Genomic DNA, 19,529 nt, shown 5'->3' with positions numbered 1-19,529 from the left:
TCAAAATAAAGCCCCCAGACCAAAGATAGTGTTAGAGCTCTTCTAAATGACAAAATACTCTGGTACTTGCTTGTGGATAAAGTTACAAACAAAAAATGCCTAACATTTAGAAATCATAAATCACATGTGAGAAAGATAAATGATTGGTTTTGCAAAGTGTTTTGAAACTAAGGCTATTTAAGAAACTGCCTTTATCACATTTAAGTCTACAGCTATGAAGGAAAACGATCATTAACAGAAAACTATGTTCAAAGCAGCAAATGTTTATGGATAACGTTATCTGCTGCCAGTAATCTTTAGTGTTAATCAGTGAAGACATTCTGATAAAGAGTTAGCTCTATAACGAATTTGTAAGAGATGGACTTCACCCTACAATTGTCTGCATTATGGGTAATTTTAGGTAGCCATGTGCTTAAAGGTTGATATTTTTACACCAAAAGGCCTGGCAGATCTAAAATATTAGGTAAGATGCCAGAGAGCGATGGGTGTTTCATGGAATGCAATTATGCAGGATATGCACAAAATGGAGACGATGAAAATGTCTTGAAACTCTTTCGCAAAATGCTGCTAGCTAGCATGAAATCAAACAAATTCACTTTTCCCACCGTTGTCAGTGGATGTGCCAGCTTAGGAGCCTTAAAAGAAGGCAAGGAGGTCCATGCCCGTGTCATGGGAACGAAATTCTGCTCAGATATCTCTATATGGAATGCCTTCGTTACTTTGTATGCAAACTGTGGGATGCTTTGCAATTGTTTGACATCATGCCTAAAAGGGATGAATCCTCATGGAATGTAATAATTGGGGGATGCTCCCATAATAGGCTTGCCGATCATCGAATTGAGCAAACTAATAACCTTCAAAGGATTTTGACTGTTGCGCTAAAACTATAGTCCCCGACAAGAGGGAGGGAATAAAAATGTCACCATACAAAACGATATGTAATTAATTATTAAACATCATAAACTGATATTTTCCAAATTTTACAAAGAGAACTTAATTGGCCTTATTTAATATTAAATTTACTTATATCATTATGAATAATTGATTTTTTTTCTTGAAATATGTCATGAGTGTAAGAAGGCAAATAAATGTGGTCACTCTACTTCAAACCAGAGTGCAAGAAGGCAAATAAATGCAATCACTCTACGTCAAACCGTCACAATCATGTAAGGGAAGGACCATGCACCCTCATGATATGAGGGTTATGGATCTTAACTGCAAAGAGAAGGATCAAAAATAGGTTATTTCCCCCTTTACTAACATTAATGGCTAGAAGTCACATTACTATGTGGAGTGGTATAATAGAAGCATCATAGCAAGTGCATGTGGATAAGGTTCTAAGAATGGAGATAAAGCAATAACTTCAATATTTTTATGCATTTGTTGTTTTTGTTGCATACTTATTTCTCCCGGTTGTCTAGTATAAGACCATGTTCCATTTTAGTTGTTGTATTCCTAGGTTATTCTAAGGGTGTTGCTTAGATATACAATGTTAATGTTAATGCCTAGGGTAATGAGAACATTATAAAGTAGCAAAGCTTGGAAGTAGTCACACCTATCATGAGTAGAGAAGTTCAAAAATGTGTGGGACCTCCACCTTAAACCAGCATGACATGGTAATGTGAAGAACCATGCAGCGACGTGATATGACAATGATGGATCTTAACCCCAAGAGATGGAATATAAATTTTTTGACCCTTTACAAGAATCAACCACTAGAAGTCACATTATTGTGCGAAGTGGCAAGATGGAAGAATGATAGGGAGTGCCAAGTAAATACAGTGTTGAGAATGAAGAGAATGCCATGGTTTAAATCTTCTAATGTGTTTGTTTCTTTTGAGGCTCACTTTCATCTCCTATTTGTCTAGTTAGAATTAGAGACCCTCTTTGGTTTTAGCTAGTCTATGTTCCTAGGTTATTGTGTGGTCTCAAGACAGGTTAGTGTGTGGACTTAAGGCCCAACGAAAGTTGATAGAAGAATGGCAAAAACATGTATGTAGGATGAGGTATGAGGCTTCATCTCAAGATAGGATATAAGTTAGTTTGCAAATTAAGGCCCAACTAAAGTTGATTGAAGAAATGGCAGAAAATCAAACGCCCTCCATAAACCCTAAACATACCAAAGTTGGTTGCACTCTTTCCTAGCTTTGTGCAAGGCCAAATTTTTTATGTTCATTACATTGCTTGACTGTGGTAAGTTCTTGAAAGACATGCATTCCTCTATGATAGAAAGATGGAAGAAGTCCATGATGCCTATGGCTCCTTCATAAAAACATGAAGGAACCATATAAGAAAGTTGTAGATATTATCTAGCTGAAAATACTAATTTGTCATGTTTTACTAAAAATGTTGAGTTCCTCTTCTGTTGAATGTCCGAAGCCAACATTGTAGCATCTCAAGGAAGCACAAAATTTTCTTCTACATTACCATAAAGGAACATACACGCTACCGCAATAGTCTACACAGGAAAGTAAATATAACTAATCATCAAAAGGTTGTATTTACAAGATTTGGACTAATCACAATATGCATCCCCAACAATATACTAAATTGAACCAAAAAAAAAACTGAAAAAAAGTGAGCATACAAACCAAAAATAAATTATATAGATATTAGCTAATATAAATTATAATGTCTTATAAGTTCAGTCTACTCCCATCTCCATCCCCTCCTAAAAATGTTGATATCAGTGTGGTGAAAATAACTTGTGAATTGAAAATAAATAAGAATTTAGAAAATTAAACATTTGTCAATTTTTCCTATTTGCTTCAAATTGCCTGTCTTATGGGAAATCTTAAAAAGACACCTTAAATCTCACGAAAGTATTAAACAGATAATAAAAATATTACAAGAAATCTTAAACAAAGAACAAAAATATTATGCAGAATTAAGTAAATTTTATTCAATTATCAAAATCACAAACCCTAAATAGGTAGGGGAGGAGAAATTTTTATTTGAAATGAGAAAAATTTCATAACATAGCATACAGGGGTTTTACGCAAAAAAGGAACTCACCATCTACCTCTGCCACTATTTCACTGACCCGCGTCTCTTTCACACAAAAATTTCAAGAGTTTCATCAATAATCCTCATCTTTTTTTACCGGCACTACATCGCATCTAAATTTAAACAAATTAGCCATGCTCACAAATGTTTAAAAAAAAATCATCAATAGCAAAAGATACAAACAAAAATAGCAAAAAGCAAGAGAAAAAACAAAAAGGAACAAATAGAGAGATACAGTAGAGACAAACTCTACTTTTGAAACCTCAAAAATCATCCACGGGCCAACAGAGAAACCCTGCATAACACAAATTAAATTATTTAAAAGAGATTGAAATATCTTATGAAAAATATTAAATACACACACAAAGTATCTTCAAAGAAATATGAAACAAAGGCCACACCATCCTACAAGAAATTTTAAATAGAGACCAAAAATCCTATAAGAAATCTTATGCAAAAGTAAATACATCTTATAGAAACATCAAAAATCATAAACCCTAACTACATAAGAAGTTGGGAGAGCCAATGTATTGGAAATAAAGAAGTCTTCACAACTAATCATGACATGGTATTTGCACCAAAAGGACTCGCCTCTTCCTCCACCTCCAGTTGATTAAAGAAAGCCATTGGTACAAGCTAGACATGTCAAGGGCACAGTTTGTAATGTTTGATGATATCATCGTTCACGTGGACAAATGTTTAGTTGTCCCTGAAAGGAAAAATGGGAGAATCTAGCATACTAGCAATCACATTTTGACATGGCTTTCTTTTCTTTGGAAATCAAACATAGGGGAAAAGGTCATTACACCTTGGAGATCATGAGGTGGCGTAACAAGATTACAAACTCTATTTTAGCAGCAATATATTTAAGAAAAGATGAAATTACATGATTTCCAAGTGTTCCCGAAAGGACCACTTGTCCGCATGTTGGAGCTAGAAGTTACCCATTATTTTGTTGAATAAGCATAAAGGATGTTGGACCATACCTAACAAAAATGAAACACGTATTATGGCTATGTGTAACAAACCCATAGGTAGAGAAGCAAATTTGAACATATATGTTATGCATGGCCACAAACTCCAGATGCAAATATATCTAAGGATGAAGTGTTAAATTTCCATGGCACTAGAGAATCTAGGTTAGGGTCTTACAATCTCTGACACAACCAACTCAAATGCCACAACAAACTACTTTGCACAACGGAATAAACACAACATTAAATCAACATATGCACAATAGACAACTTTTTACAATTTTTCAACCCAACTTCGCCATATTAACCAATATTTAATACAACAGTCTAGGGCTCCCAACTCCTTTATATTAACCAATATTTAATACAATAGTCTAAGGCTCCCATACCAAGGATCATGGCCCTCATACAATAAATGATACAAGAAATACGACTAGGGTTTGGTGTCAGTCCTTTGAAAACCATTACCAATCTACCCTAAACAAGATATCGACCGACCTAGTAGCTGATGTAGTGCACTTCACAACTCCTTTTGGTCCATGTACCCTGAACACATATGTTGGTCCTTTTCTCCCAATCCGCAACACCACCAATCTGCCTATATCAATGAATCTTGCTCCTTTAGGTCACTGAACACAACTCCAATCTGCCCTCAGTTGATCATTAGTCCATCAATGAGTCAACACATAGGGCATTCATCAACTACCCACTTGTTGTTCCTTAGTCCTTCAAGAACACAACACTTTGGGACTTCCCACTTTTGCCTTCCTCTACTGCTATATGAAGACAAGCTATTAAAATTGGCAACCAAGGCCAAACTCCACATGGGTCATCTTATTTATGACAGCTGATATATTTTCTTGGATTCCTCTCTCCGAGAAGTGTAGGATTGATCTAAATATCAACCGATTCTGACATGTACAAATGAAGATATGAATTTATTTATATTATGGACCAATTGTCAAGGTTGGCCAGCAAACTCATGTAGGCTCAGAAGCCCAACAGTCATGTCTATTCATCCTCAACGTTTGCCTATATGAAGATATGAATTTATTTATATTATGGACAAATTGTCAGAAGCCCAACAATCACATTTATTCATCCTCAACATTTGCCTATAAATACATGATAGCTCATCCTCATTTGGACACACTCATCTTCACACATCTCTCTCTCCTCATCTCATTGGGCACGCATTTCTCTCTCCACACGTGCGAATGAGAGCACTGTATTTTCTCTGTTTCAACGTTGACCAACGTTGACCGAATTTCAGCAAGTGTTTTGACCACCATTGACCTATTTGACTGTGTTTGTGAGGGTTATTTCTATTTGGGCAGGTCGCATTTCTAGGCACAAAAATCGAGGCCATCCATATTGTTTGACCAATGTGGACTGTGGTTAAGGCTGACCACGGGTTGACTATTTGACCAGACTTTGACACAGCAGAATTCACCTGTTTTAAGGGTTGTTTCATCTTGCTATTTGGAGGCCAAAGTTGACTGAAGTTGACTGAATCTTTGAGGGTCAAATCTGCCCTGTTGACCAACGTTGACTTTTCTTGTTAGGGCTCTTTTGTTGTTGTTATAAATTATCAGAATTTGTAAATTGTACTATCTCTCTCTCTGTTCAACTATTGAAGACTAAAAGAAGATATTTGATCAAGTGTTTCCCCACATTGGGGTTTGTCCCTAGCTGGTGCCACATCTTGTGTCCTCTTGTCTTGGCTTGTCTTGTCCTATTTATGTTTATGTTCTATCAGCATTTAACTTACATGTTTATGTGATTACTAAATTGAAAATTGATATTGAGCTCATAAAGAAATTAAAGCAAAATTGCTCTAAAGCATAGGGACATACCATTGTTGCCTAAAATTAACATGGTATCAGAGCTGAGGTGAAAACAAAGCCCAAGCAAGAGTGAAAATTCCAAGGGATATAGAATTTATGTGGTTGGTCAAAAGGAAGTTGAGATAAGTCATGATGTCACCTTTGACGAAGATATGGCCCCTTGGGAAGATCAACAACCTTCCTATCCTAAGGAAGGACAAAGAAGCTGACACAGGAAATCAGGGTGAAAAAGAGGACGAAACGAAGCCTGATGTTGATGAACCTATGGATCCTATTGATCCACTCCCTCATGAGCCTTCTCCAAGAGGAAACTGTTAAATTGGCAACTAGGTCCAAACTCCATGTGGGTTAGCTTATTTATGGCAGCTGATAATTTTATTGGATCCCTCTCGTCGAGAGGTGTAGGATTGATCCAAAGATCATCCGATTCCGATAAGTATTTATGGAGATATGAATTTATTTTGTTTATGTAATTATTATCAAGCCGACCAGCTCTTATGTAGGCTCTAGAAGCCAAAACGTCATGTCTATTCAACCTTACGCTTTTAGTATAAATAAGAGAGGATATGAAGTCTTTTAGACACACTCTTCATGTGATCTCCTCCTCACCACGTCTTGGGTTTTTGGTGAAGGAGAGAGACACTTAGAGTACGCTGATGATGCCCTAGCCGCAGTAGAAGGTGCCCTAGCTACAGGTCAAAGAGGAGCCTTAATCCGCTCTTAAGGAAGGTTCTGATCCGTTGAAAGAAGAGCTTTAATCCACACTTAATGGAGGCCCTTATCTGCTGTCCAAGAGGCTCTTATGCGCAGTCAAGGAGGAGCCTTAATACGCTAACTGAAGAAGCCCTAGAAGCTGTAATGGAGAAGTCTATACGCAGCAAGAAGAAGGCTCATCATTCGGTCTACAATTGATGCAAAGGAGACTGTGCTTGGGGGCAAAGAAAAGGAGACAAAGGTAGCTGCAGAGAAGTCTGTCCATAACCGCAGTGATGCCATAACCGCAGTGATGCCTTAGTCGTAGAAAGCCCTAGCCGCAGGTAAAAGAGGAGACTTAGCCGCAGTTTAGACGAGCCCTAGCGGTAGTCAAGGAAGAGGGCTGGCCGCAGTCAAAGGAGGCATAAATCCGCAGCCTAAAAGGGAACTCTAATCTGCTGTTTAGTGATGCCCTAATCCGGAGTTATGAAAAGCCTTATCCGCAGCAAAAGGAGGGCTGATCAGCAGTGAAACATAAGCCCTATACGCTGTAATGAGGAGGCCCTTATCCGCTGTCATAATGGAGACCCGAGCCACTGTATTGAGAAGAGTTTAGGCAGCAGCAAAAGAAGGCTTCTATATGCTGTCTAGAGGAAAGTCATGAAGCCCTAACAGCAGTGAGGAGATCTGGCCGCAGGCAAAAAGGGAGACGTATTACGCTATCAATCTAGCCGCAGTTTGATGTGTTATTCATCAACTGTCTAAGGAACTTCAATACGCTGCATAAGAAGCCCTAAAGAGCCCTACACGCAGCATTAAAAGGACCCATATATCAGCGTCTAGCAGCATGGAAATCTCTGTGGCATTACTGTTGTTTAAAGGTTGATTGGATCACTGTGTGAAGGGACAAGCAGTTGGAGGCCTCTTTAAGTGCTGTGTTTAGACCCTACAAGGCATCATATCATTGGAGATCAGTGTGAAGGCTATCCTCGGTAAATAGGTGGACTGTGGAGTATGTTTAGGGTGCAGTAGCTATCAGATCTTGTGCCCTGAACAGAGATCAGGTTTGCCAAGATATGCTTCAGTCCTTTCAGCATACACAAGTTTGCAGATGGGCAACCTTGACATGATCAGTGAAGCAGCAAAGGAAGGATAGTTTTATGGAAGGAAAGCTTCAGTATGTTGAGTAATTGGTTGAGCTGTTCTAGGCCTATCATCTGCTGCATTTTGTCAACTTCATGGTGAAGATCTCTGATGTTTGATCTATGCTTAGATCTAGACAAGTCAAAGTGTTGACTTCTGTTGTAATTGTACTCTCTCTCTCTCTCTCTTTCTCTGCTGAACTTTGAAGATAAAAGAAGATTTGATCAAAGGGTTTCCCCACACATTGTGGGGTTTGTCCCTGGCTTGCGCCATATCTTGTGTCCTCTTGTCTTGGCTTGTCTTCTGCATATTACATTTATGTTCTATCTGCAGTTTATCGTAATGCTGATGTGATTGCTAACTGTGAAAATTTAAATAAATTGCTCTAGCATAGAACATACCAAAACTTAACATGGGATCAGAGCTGAGGTGAAGACAATGCCCAAGCAAGAGTGAAAGAGCAATCACCAAAGACAGTTGGGACAAGACAAAAGGATCAATGGGTTCTTCACAATTCACTTAGGGTGAAGTCAAAGCAGAGAAGGTTATCAGAATGGCGCAGCGGAAGATTCTGATGGTCCATCTTAAGATCACTTCATTGGGAAGTTCGGATCTAAGGGAGGAAGGAAAGGCGGATGCCTTGTTGAAACAAGTTCGAGTGGCAGAGACACATCTCTTGATGAAGATAACTATCATCCCTGGGACATCTTCAATGATCAAAAGAATGACTGGAGATGCAGGTCATCAAAGACACGGTCGACTCCTCCAGGAAGCAACGAACCAATGGAAGTCAAAGGTTCAAAGGTGGCACTTATCGATGGAAAGGTACGTGTTTGAAAATAGATCTTTTAAAGATGTTTTTGAGTTCAGGGTTGTATCAAGTTGCAGGAAGTCCACTGGGGACCATGTCCATTGACTCAGCACCGGAGGTCTGTGAGACAGATGGTGACTAGGATGCCTGAATTCAAAAAGAAGCATGAAGGTACATGTCTGAAATGTACCGAAGGAAAATATTATAAGGGGACCTTTCCCCTCATGTAACAGGTTCACAGGTTTGGAACAACCCGAGGAGTATGATGGAAGAAAGCCCTCTATGGCTTGAAGAAAAACACCTCGGGCATAGTATGAGAGGATTGATAGTTGTCCAATGCAGCTGAGATTCACTAGGAGTGAAATCGATCCAAACCATTACTCGAAGGTTGTGGATGATGAACCTCTCATACCAGCACCTATGTTTGACAGGTGCAGACCCTCTCATTTATAGGAGACAGAGGGAGTTGGATTTTGAATGTGAGAAGATAAGCTGCAAGCTTGTGACTGCCTCGAGGATCTTAACTTTCAGAAGTTATATGGTAATGATGTCGGACCAGATTTGGGAAATGCCTTTGAGTTTCATAAACTCATTCACATTTGGAGAACCTCCGTTTGGACATATGGGATGCAGTTAGCATGGTGAGCTCATATTTGAGCCTCACTGGATTGGTGCCAAGAATCTTCTGAGATATCTTCACGGCACAATCTCTCATGGATTGAGATACACTGTTCGAATGATGAGTGGGCAGGCAGTATAGAGGATCACTAGAGCACTTCTCAGTGCTGTTTCTCTTTGGAATCTGCCTCGATATCCTGGATGAGCAGGAAGCAGAAGTCGGTGACTCTGAGCACCACCAAGGCAGAATACATTGCTGATAGTATGGCCTTCTGTAAGGCAGTTTGGTTGCTAAAGCTCTTCAGTGAGCTGTTTGTACACATGATGAATACCACTGTGAATCTCTGTGACAACCAGAGATGGGATTCGATTATTGAGGAATCCCGTATTTGACAATTGCTCCAGCAGATAGACATCTATTACTGCCTTATTTGGGATATGGTAAGTCGATGATCAAGGAGGCTCCATCACACTGAGATGATGTACAGGACAGAGTCCTGAGGAAAGATCAAATTTGTGATTTTCCAGAACGACTTGGAGTCGTTGAGAGACCTTTGTAAAAGGTTCCTGCATGCTGCATACATTGAGCTCTAGGAGCTTTGGGGGGCTTGCAGTTCTATTGGAGCAAAATACGACCACAGTGTGACTCACCCTCCCCTGGTGGTGCGCACTGAAACAAGATGATTCGCTCTCTTGTGGGACAAGATGATTCGCTCTCTTGTGTAGCAGGATTGATGTGTTCTCCTGTGAGGCCTGGATTGATGTGTTCTCCATGGCGATTGTAGCAGGATTGATGTGTTCTCCTGTGAGGCCTGGATTGATGTGTTCTCCATGGCGATTGTAGCAGGATTGATGTGTTCTCCTGTGAGGCCTGGATTGATGTGTTCTCCATGGCGATTGTAGCAGGATTGATGTGTTCTCCTGTGAGGACAGGATTGATTAAGTTCTCCTGTCGAGGCATCCTACCCATGCAGACTGGGACTCATGGGAAGTACCTCTCATCTGATCAATGAGCAGGGAAATGAAGTTAGGGACCATAGTAGTACCGATGGACGCATCGTTGTATCTACCGTACTCCCTACGCTAGGATGTCCTCCATTGATCTGGGATCAATGATACTGGTCTGGGACCAGTGGTAGGAGTTGTACATGCTATGACGCTGACTTCGGGTCGGCTGAGACTGGTCTGGGACCAATAGTACATACTCCGAGACTGACTTCGTGTCAATGCAGTACTGGTCTGGGACCAGTGAGAGTGGTACATACTATGACGCTGACTTCGGGTTGGTTGAGACTAGTCTGGGACCAGTGGTACACTCTCTGAGACTGCGATACTGGTCTGAGACCAGTGGTAGGAGTGGTACTTACTATGAAGCTGACTTCAGGTCAGTTGAGACTGGTCTAGGACCAGTGGTATGCACTCTGAGACTGACTTCAGGTCAGTGGAGAATGATATGACTCATTCTCGATCAATTCTTCTTCTTCATAGTTCAGCGGAGATGAGCAGAGCCAGCAGAGCAAAGCTAGCAGAGCCAGCAGCGCTGAGCAGAGCAGAGCCAGCAGCGCTGAGCAGAGCAGAGCCGAGCCAGCAGAGCTGAGCAGAGCAGAGCAAAGCCAGCAGAGCTGAGTAGAGCCAGCAGAGCTAGGCAGAGTAGTGCAAGGCACTAATGGCAGAGATAGTACAGTCGTACATATGGATCAGCGAATGGAGTTCTCCCTAGTTGAGAGGGAGTGTTAAATTGGCAACTAGGGCCAAACTCCATGTGGGTTAGCTTATTTATGGCAGCTGATAATTTTATTGGATCCCTCTCGTCGAGAGGTGTAGGATTGATCCAAAGATCATCCGATTCCGATAAGTATTTATGGAGATATGAATTTATTTTGTTTATGTAATTATTATCAAGCCGACCAGCTCTTATGTAGGCTCTAGAAGCCAAAACGTCATGTCTATTCAACCTTACGCTTTTAGTATAAATAAGAGAGGATGTGAAGTCTTTTAGACACACTCTTCATGTGATCTCCTCCTCACCACGTCTTGGGTTTTTGGTGAAGGAGAGAGACACTTAGAGTACGCTGATGATGCCCTAGCCGCAGTAGAAGGTGCCCTAGCTACAGGTCAAAGAGGAGCCTTAATCCGCTCTTAAGGAAGGTTCTGATCCGTTGAAAGAAGAGCTTTAATCCACACTTAATGGAGGCCCTTATCTGCTGTCCAAGAGGCTCTTATGCGCAGTCAAGGAGGAGCCTTAATACGCTAACTGAAGAAGCCCTAGAAGCTGTAATGGAGAAGTCTATACGCAGCAAGAAGAAGGCTCATCATTCGGTCTACAATTGATGCAAAGGAGACTGTGCTTGGGGGCAAAGAAAAGGAGACAAAGGTAGCTGCAGAGAAGTCTGTCCATAACCGCAGTGATGCCTTAGTCGCAGAAAGCCCTAGCCGCAGGTAAAAGAGGAGACTTAGCCGCAGTTAAGAAGAGCCCTAGCGGTAGTCAAGGAAGAGGGCTGGCCGCAGTCAAAGGAGGCATAAATCCGCAGCCTAAAAGGGAACTCTAATCTGCTGTTTAGTGATGCCCTAATCCGGAGTTATGAAGAAGCCTTATCCGCAGCAAAAGGAGGGCTGATCAGCAGTGAAACATAAGCCCTATACGCTGTAATGAGGAGGCCCTAATCCGCTGTCATAATGGAGACCCTAGCCACTGTATTGAGAAGAGTTTAGGCAGCAGCAAAAGAAGGCTTCTATACGCTGTCTAGAGGAAAGTCATGAAGCCCTAACAGCAGTGAGGAGATCTGGCCGCAGGCAAAAAGGGAGACGTATTACGCTGTCAATCTAGCCGCAGTTTGATGTGTGATTCATCAACTGTCTAAGGAACTTCAATACGCTGCATAAGAAGCCCTAAAGAGCCCTACACGCAGCATTAAAAGGACCCATATATCAGCGTCTAGCAGCATGGAAATCTCTGTGACATTACTGTTGTTTAAAGGCTGATTGGGTCACTGTGTGAAGGGACAAGGTTATAGTTAATTGTTGGGCTAGGCCGCAGGCCATAGCCTGCAGTTGGAGGCCTCTTTAAGTGTTGTGTTTAGACCCTACAAGGCATCATATCATTGGAGATCAGTGTGAAGGCTATCCTCGGTAAATAGGTGGACTGTGGAGTATGTTTAGGGTGCAGTAGCTATCAGATCTTGTGCCCTGAACAGAGATCAGGTTTGCCAAGATATGCTTCAGTCCTTTCAGCATACACAAGTTTGCAGATGGGCAGCCTTGACATGATCAGTGAAGCAGCAAAGGAAGGAGAGTTTTATGGAAGGAAAGCTTCAGTATGTTGAGTAATTGGTTAAGCTGTTCTAGGCCTATCATCTGCTGCATTTTGTCAACTTCATGGTGAAGATCTCTGATGTCTGATCTATGCTTAGATCTAGACAAGTCAAAGTGTTGACTTCTGTTGTAATTGTACTCTCTCTCTCTCTCTCTCTTTCTCTGCTGAACTTTGAAGATAAAAGAAGATTTGATCAAAGGGTTTCCCCACACATTGTGGGGTTTGTCCCTGGCTTGCGCCATATCTTGTGTCCTCTTGTCTTGGCTTGTCTTCTGCATATTACATTTATGTTCTATCTGCAGTTTATCGTAATGCTGATGTGATTGCTAACTGTGAAAATTTAAATAAATTGCTCTAGCATAGAACATACCAAAACTTAACAGAAACCCTCATGGCTTACGGAGACTCTCAAAGATGCTGAGAAGCACATCGCACCAAGGGGGACTTTCCGTGAAATCAAGAAGCCGAACAGGTATTTAGGATATTTGACCACCATGAACACTATCATTCAAAATGAGCCTTCATCATTCGAAGAAGTCGTGAAGCAACAAGTATGGAAGGATGCTATGAATGAAGAATACGAATCAATTATGAAGAATGATGTCTGGGATGTGGTCCCTAGACCCCAAGACAAATCAGTTGCCACTTCTAAGTGGGGCTCTACAAAATCAAGCATGGAGTTGATGGAAGTGCAGAAAAGTTCAAGGCTCGCCTTGTTGCTCAGGGCTTCTCTCAAAAGGAAGGTGTAGATTACGATGAGATATTTGCAACTGTTGCTCGATACACCACCATCCGCTCAATCATAGTCCTTGCTACCTCGCAAGGATGGAACCTACATCAGATGGATGCCAAGATCGCCTTCTTGCATCGTTCAATCAAATAGGAAGTCTATGTGGAACAACCCGAGGGGTTTGAAGTTCATGATCGGGAATCTCATGTATGCAGGTTGAAGAAAGCTTTCTATGGATTGAAGCAAGCACCCCGGGCTTGGTATGAGAGGATCGATAGCTATCTGATGAAGTTGGGATTCACTAGAAGTGAAGCCGATATGAACCTTTACTTTAAGGTTGAAAATGATAAACCTCTCATTCTTGTACTTTATGTGAATGGCCTCTTTCTGACAGGCCCTCTCACTCACAAATGTAAGAGGGAATTGGCTTCTGAATTTGAGATGAAGGACCTAGGACCAATGCACTACTTCCTATTTTGGAGGTCTGGCAAAAACCAGGTGAAATTTTCCTCTCAAGGAAAATATGTTGTGAAGATATTGGAAAGATTTAGGATGGTGGACTGCAAGCCTGTGACTACTCCGATGGAACTTAACTTTAAGAAGTTATGTGGTAGTGTTGTTGGACCTGAATTGGGAAATGCTTCTGAGTATCGTCAACTCATAGGAGCACTGATGTTCTTGGTGAACTCCCATCCGGACTTATGTTTTGCAATTAACACATTGAGCCAATACATGGTTGAGCCTCATCATATGCATTGGATTGCCACCAAGAATCTTCTGAGATATCTTCAGGGCACAATCACTCATGGACTCAGATACACTGTCGAAAAAGTGAGGTTGCATGGTTATTCTAATGTTGATAGGGCTGGCAGTGTGGTGGATCACAAGAGCACTTCTGGATGTTGTTTTTCTTTGGGTTCTGCTTCGATATCCTGGATGAGCAGGAAGTAGAAATCGGTTGCCTTGAACACTGCCAAGGCCGAATACATAACTGCTAGTATGGCCTCCCATGAAGCTGTCTAGTTGAGGAATTTCTTCAGTGAGTTGTTTGGACATGTGTTGTATACCACCGTGATCTTCTGCGACAACCAGAGTGGTATTCGATTATCAAAGAATGTTTCATGATCACTCCAAGCATATAGATATTAGGTACCACTTTATCCGAGATATGGTACAACAAGGAGCAATAAGGCTCCATTACATTAGGACTAATGAGCAGGTCGTTGATATTCTGACAAAGCCCCTGGGAAAGGTCAAATTCTTGACCTTCCAAGAACGACTTGGAGTCATGGAGATGGAGTCTTATGAGGGTCCTGTATGAGATGGACATTGAGCTCTGGGAGCTCTGGGGGCTTAGGGAGGTGAGCAACCATAGGGTGAGTGGTTTAGCATTCCCATAGTGGTTTTTTGTGTACAGGGTTAGTGGTTCATCCTTCCCATGTGATACCCCTTAGCGACATGTGAGCAGGACGAGTGGTTCATCCTTCTCCTGCTGAGACATCCTACCCATGCAGTCTGGGACTCATGGGAAGTACCTCTCAACCTGGCTAATGAGTAGGGAAATGAGGATAGGGACCATAGTACTACCGATGGAGGCATCGTGTACTACTGTACTCCCTATGCTAGGATGTCCGATATTGATCTGGGATCAATGGGAACTGACTTCGGGTCAGTAAGAGTGGTATGAAACACTCTCTTTTGATTGGAACTGACTACGAGTCAGTAACAGTGGTATGACACACTCTCTTTTGATTAGGACTGACTTCGGCCTCAATCACTTCTTCTTCTTCATAGTTCAGCAAAGCAGAGTAGTGCATTGATGGCAGAGATAGAACAGATTGGCAGATGGATTAGTAGATGGAGTTCACCCTAGTTGAGAGGGAGTGTTAAAATTGGCAACTAGGGCCAAACTCCACATGGGTCATCTTATTTATGACAGCTGATATTTTTCTTGGATTCATCTCCCTGAGAAATGTAGGATTGATCCAAAGATCATCCGATTCTCATATGTACAAATGAAGATATGACTTTATTTATATTATGGACAAATTGTCAAGGTCAGCAGCAAACTCATGTAGGCTCAAAAGCCCAACAGGGACGTCAATTCATCCTCAACGTTTTCCTATAAATACAAGATGCCTCCTCATTTGGACACACTCATCTTCACACCTCTCTCTCTCCTCATCTAATTGGGTACGCATTTCTGGGTAGCTTGTCTCTCCACACATGCAAAGGAAAGGACTATACTTTCTCTGTTTCAACATTGATCGAATTTTAGCAAGTGTTTTGACCAACCACTATTGACCTGTTTGACTGCATTTTTGTGAGGGTTATTTCTATTTGGGCATGCCGCATTTTTGGGCACAGAAATCGAGGTCATTTGTATTGTTTGACCATCTTTGACTGTGGTTAGGGTTGACCGCAGGTTGACTATTTGACTAGATTTGACTATGCAGACTTCAACTATTTTGAGGGTTGTTCATCTTGTTGTTTGGAGGTCGAATTTGCTTGAAGTTGGCCGAATCTTTGAGGATCAAATCTGCCTTGTTGACCAGCCTTGACTTTTCTGGTTAGGGCTCTTTTGCTGCTATTATAAATTATCAGAATTTGTAAATTGTACTCTCTCTCTGCTGAACTATTGAAGACTAAACGAAGATTTGATCAAGGGTTTCCCCACATTGGGGTTTGTCCCTGGTTGGTGCCTCATCTTGTGTCCTCTTGTCTTGGCTTGTCTTCTATTGTTTATGTTTATGTTCTATCAGCATTTTACTTACATGTTTATGTGATTAATAAATTGAAATTGATATTGGGCTCATAAAGAAATTGAAGTAAAATTGCTCTAAAGCATAGAACGTACCATTATTGCCTAAATTTAACAGAAGCTTAAGGCATGGAGGACTTCCTCTATCACTGTAGAAATCCTTCTCAACAGTAAACTTAGGGCTTGATTACTTTCCCACTTGGTTGGTTCTTATTCCTTCAAGGATCAACCCTTAGGGATTTTTTTCTTCTTCTGCCCTTGTAGCAGCTGCTCTTTGGTCTTCAAGTTGTACTTAGGGCTTTGGAACAAGCCACTACAACCCTCCAAAACTGATCTTTGATGTAATATCCCATATCAGGAATATACCCCAAACACAAGCAAACTCCAACCAGAGATGGACTGGAGGGCATTTACTAGATATGTTGCCTCTAAAAAGAGGACGAGATCCAGAGGCTACCTAGCCCTTTCCAGACTAGGTCTAAGAGTGTAATAGAAACACACAAGTAGTATAATATCCGAGAATGCTCACAGAGATACAAGTAATAATGATACTATATATATCAAATAAACCATAAACAGATACGCAAGAAATGCAGAGAGAATGTTAAGCCATTTTATTATACTGAGTAATAAAATGAGTACAGGAGGTGATCAGGAAGATGGCACCTCTACTTGCACAAGGAAAGTGAAGAAATACACTCAGAATAGCAAAGGAATGGCCCTTCTCTGATCTGCGTCCACGCTGCTGGGAAACTGTTGTGCTGTTGTTGCTGCTAGAAATCAAACGAGGATTTGGGACTACTCCCCTCCTCAGAAAAAGTTGAAACTTTGGAATCAGACTCTACTCAAGAAACCCAGAAAAACCCAGAATGCTTTCCTAGAATGGTCGACCCGCGAAAGTCACCCCCTTGGGGTTCTGCGTAGTTCTTCACTGCTCTGCGCTGCCACTGAATAGAACCCTCCGAAACTCAACCCAGAACTCTGCCAAACTCCTCCAATATGCAAGAGTTGAACTCTTGCCCAATCCCTCGGCTCAAATCCTCCACAAACCCTCAATCTAGACTGCTCCCAAAAAGAACTGCGTCCCTCTCCCAGTGTTGCGCAGTCCTCCAGAACACTGATAAAACCACTGCTGAAATGCTGAAGATACTACTGCTGAAATGCCAACGAAAATACCTTGCCCGAGCAGGCACTCGAAGTCCCCCGGGGCTAAGGGTGAGATCTCCGAACGAAGACACTTAGTGCACTAAAACAGTGCTACAGACTAGCTAAACAACCAGCGTGCTCTAAGCCAAAACAACTATCACAAATGCACATAACCGAATGATCAAAATGAGGGGGCTCCTCTCTCTTTTATAGCTTCTGCCTCTCTCAATCCCAATGCTCACCTTCTCCTGCGTGATTCCCCTTTTGCCACGTGTTCCTCCCCTCCTGCGCAGTCCCTCCATGTGTCTACGTGGGCTCCATTTCTGCGTCCCCCTTTTGGCCCCTTTGGCTCTCCTTTTAAGTCACAACGTTGTGCTACTAGGAAGTGACTTTTATTCTAAAAGTGAGTTATGTTCCCCTTTCTCACTTTTTTATTTACAAAATAACTATAGAAGACAAAATTTGGCAAAATCGAATATTCCAATTATTTGGGGCTAATTAGGAATATTACAGTCTCCCCCAACAAAATGTTGCTTGTCCTCAAGCAACTGAAGTGATGGATGTTGTAAGATCTTCTCATTCTCCCAAGTGGCATCCTCATCTGGCAAATTCTTCCACCTCACCAAGAATTCCTGGACCGTCCTGCTTCGCAGCTGCCTCTCCCTGGTATCAATGATAGCCTCTGGCTGCAATACCAAATGCCCCTCATCATCCATAGGTGGTAGCTCATCTGTCACTGTTACCTGCTGCCCCAATGCCTTTTTCAGGCATGATACATGAAAAATGTTATGAATCTTGCTGCCTTGGGGCAGCTCCAACTCATATGCAACCTGTCCAATCCTGCGTATCACCCTGTATGGCCCATAAAAGCGGGGCTTGAGCTTTTCAGCCCCCTTCTGCTTCAGTGACGACTGTCGGTATGGCTGTAATCGTAGGTAGACCATGTCCCCCACCTCGAACTGCCTCTCTACCCGACCCCTGTCGGCATACAGCTTCTGCTGGTTCTGCGTTGTAGCCATGTTATCCTTGAGAGCTCGGAGGATATCTTGACTCTCTTGGATCCAAATCTTGGCTCTAGGAGCACTGTTGTCACCAGACATCACGTCAACAAAAGATAAAGGATGATACCCATATAAGGCATAGAATGGTGACATACCAATGGATATGTGATGTGAAGTATTGTAGCAATACTCCCCCAGATGCAGCCACTTCAGCCATGCTCGCTGCTACCCACTGACATAGTTACGCAAGTAGCCCTCCAGCCACTTGTTAACTATCTTTGTCTGCCCATCCGTCTGTGGATAATAACTGGTACTCAGAGTCAACTCCGTCCCCACCAACCGGAAAAACTCCTGCCAAAACCCGCCCATGAAACGGTTGTCCCTGTCATTGAGGATGGCCTTAGGAAGATCTCCCTAAAGAACAGTTTGGCCACCTGTGCTGCTGTGTAGTGTGTGGATATGGCAAAGAAATGTGCGTACTTTATCAGTCAGTCAACGACGACAAAGATACAATCCTTGCCCTATACCGTGGGCAATCCTGTGATGAAGTCCATCGAAATGCTCTCCCATTTCCCCTCCAGAATGGGTAACGGCTGCAATAAACCCGCGGGATGGCTCATCTCTCCCTTGTTCCGCTGGCAAACATCGCACTCCCTGATATGCCGGAGTACGTCCTCCTTGAGGCCCTTCCAGGAGAACCTCTCTCTAATGACCCTGTAGGTTTTGGTAAACCCCTGTCGGCATACAGCTTCTGCTGGTTCTGCGCTATAGCCATGTTATCCTTGAGAGCTCGGAGGATATCCTGACTCTCTTGGATCCAAATCTTGGCTCTAAGAGCCCTGCTGTCACCAGACATCACATCAACAAAAGATAAAGGATGATACCCATATAAGGCATAGAATGGTGACATACCAATGGATATGTGATGTGAAGTATTGTAGCAATACTCCCCCAGATGCAGCCACTTCAGCCATGCTCGCTGCTACCCACTGACATAGTTACGCAAGTAGCCCTCTAGCCACTTGTTAACTATCTTTGTCTGCCCATCTGTCTGTGGATAATAACTGGTACTCGGAGTCAACTCCGTCCCCACCAACCAGAAAAACTCCTGCCAAAACCCGCCCATGAAACGGTTGTCCCTGTCACTGAGGATGGTCTTAGGAAGACCATGTAGCCTGAAGATCTCCCTAAAAAACAATTTGGCCACCTGTGTTGCTGTGTAGTGTGTGGATATGGCAAAGAAATGTGTGTACTTTATCAGTCAGTCAACGACGACAAAGATACAATCCTTGCCCTATACCGTGGGCAATCCCGTGATGAAGTCCATCGAAATGCTCTCCCATTTCCCCTCCGGAATGGGTAACGGCTACAATAAACCCGCGGGATGGCTCATCTCTCCCTTGTTCCGCTGGCAAACATCACACTCCCTGATATGCCGGAGTACGTCCTCCTTGAGGCCCTTCCAGGAGAACCTCTCTCTAATGAC

At 42.3% G+C, this 19,529-nt stretch overlaps 1 protein-coding gene across 1 annotated transcript in view; it reads right to left on the bottom strand.

Moving 5' to 3' along the window:
* LOC149139871 (protein TOPLESS-RELATED PROTEIN 2-like) overlaps positions 1–19,529 on the bottom strand; it is a 58,148-nt gene that overhangs the window by 5,186 nt on the left and 33,433 nt on the right. Inside the window, exon 5 of the mRNA XM_089449529.1 lies at positions 3,016–3,301. Within this exon, the coding sequence (XP_089305655.1) occupies positions 3,016–3,018 (3 nt within the window). The 5' untranslated portion in view covers positions 3,019–3,301. The remainder of the gene's footprint in view (positions 1–3,015; positions 3,302–19,529) is intronic.

This window comes from Pinus tabuliformis, chromosome X (assembly GCF_031772625.1).
Source record: "Pinus tabuliformis cultivar Carrire ecotype Pingquan chromosome X, CPIR1, whole genome shotgun sequence".
Taxonomy (NCBI): Eukaryota; Viridiplantae; Streptophyta; class Pinopsida; order Pinales; family Pinaceae; genus Pinus; species Pinus tabuliformis.
This window is presented reverse-complemented; position numbering and strand designations above follow the sequence as displayed.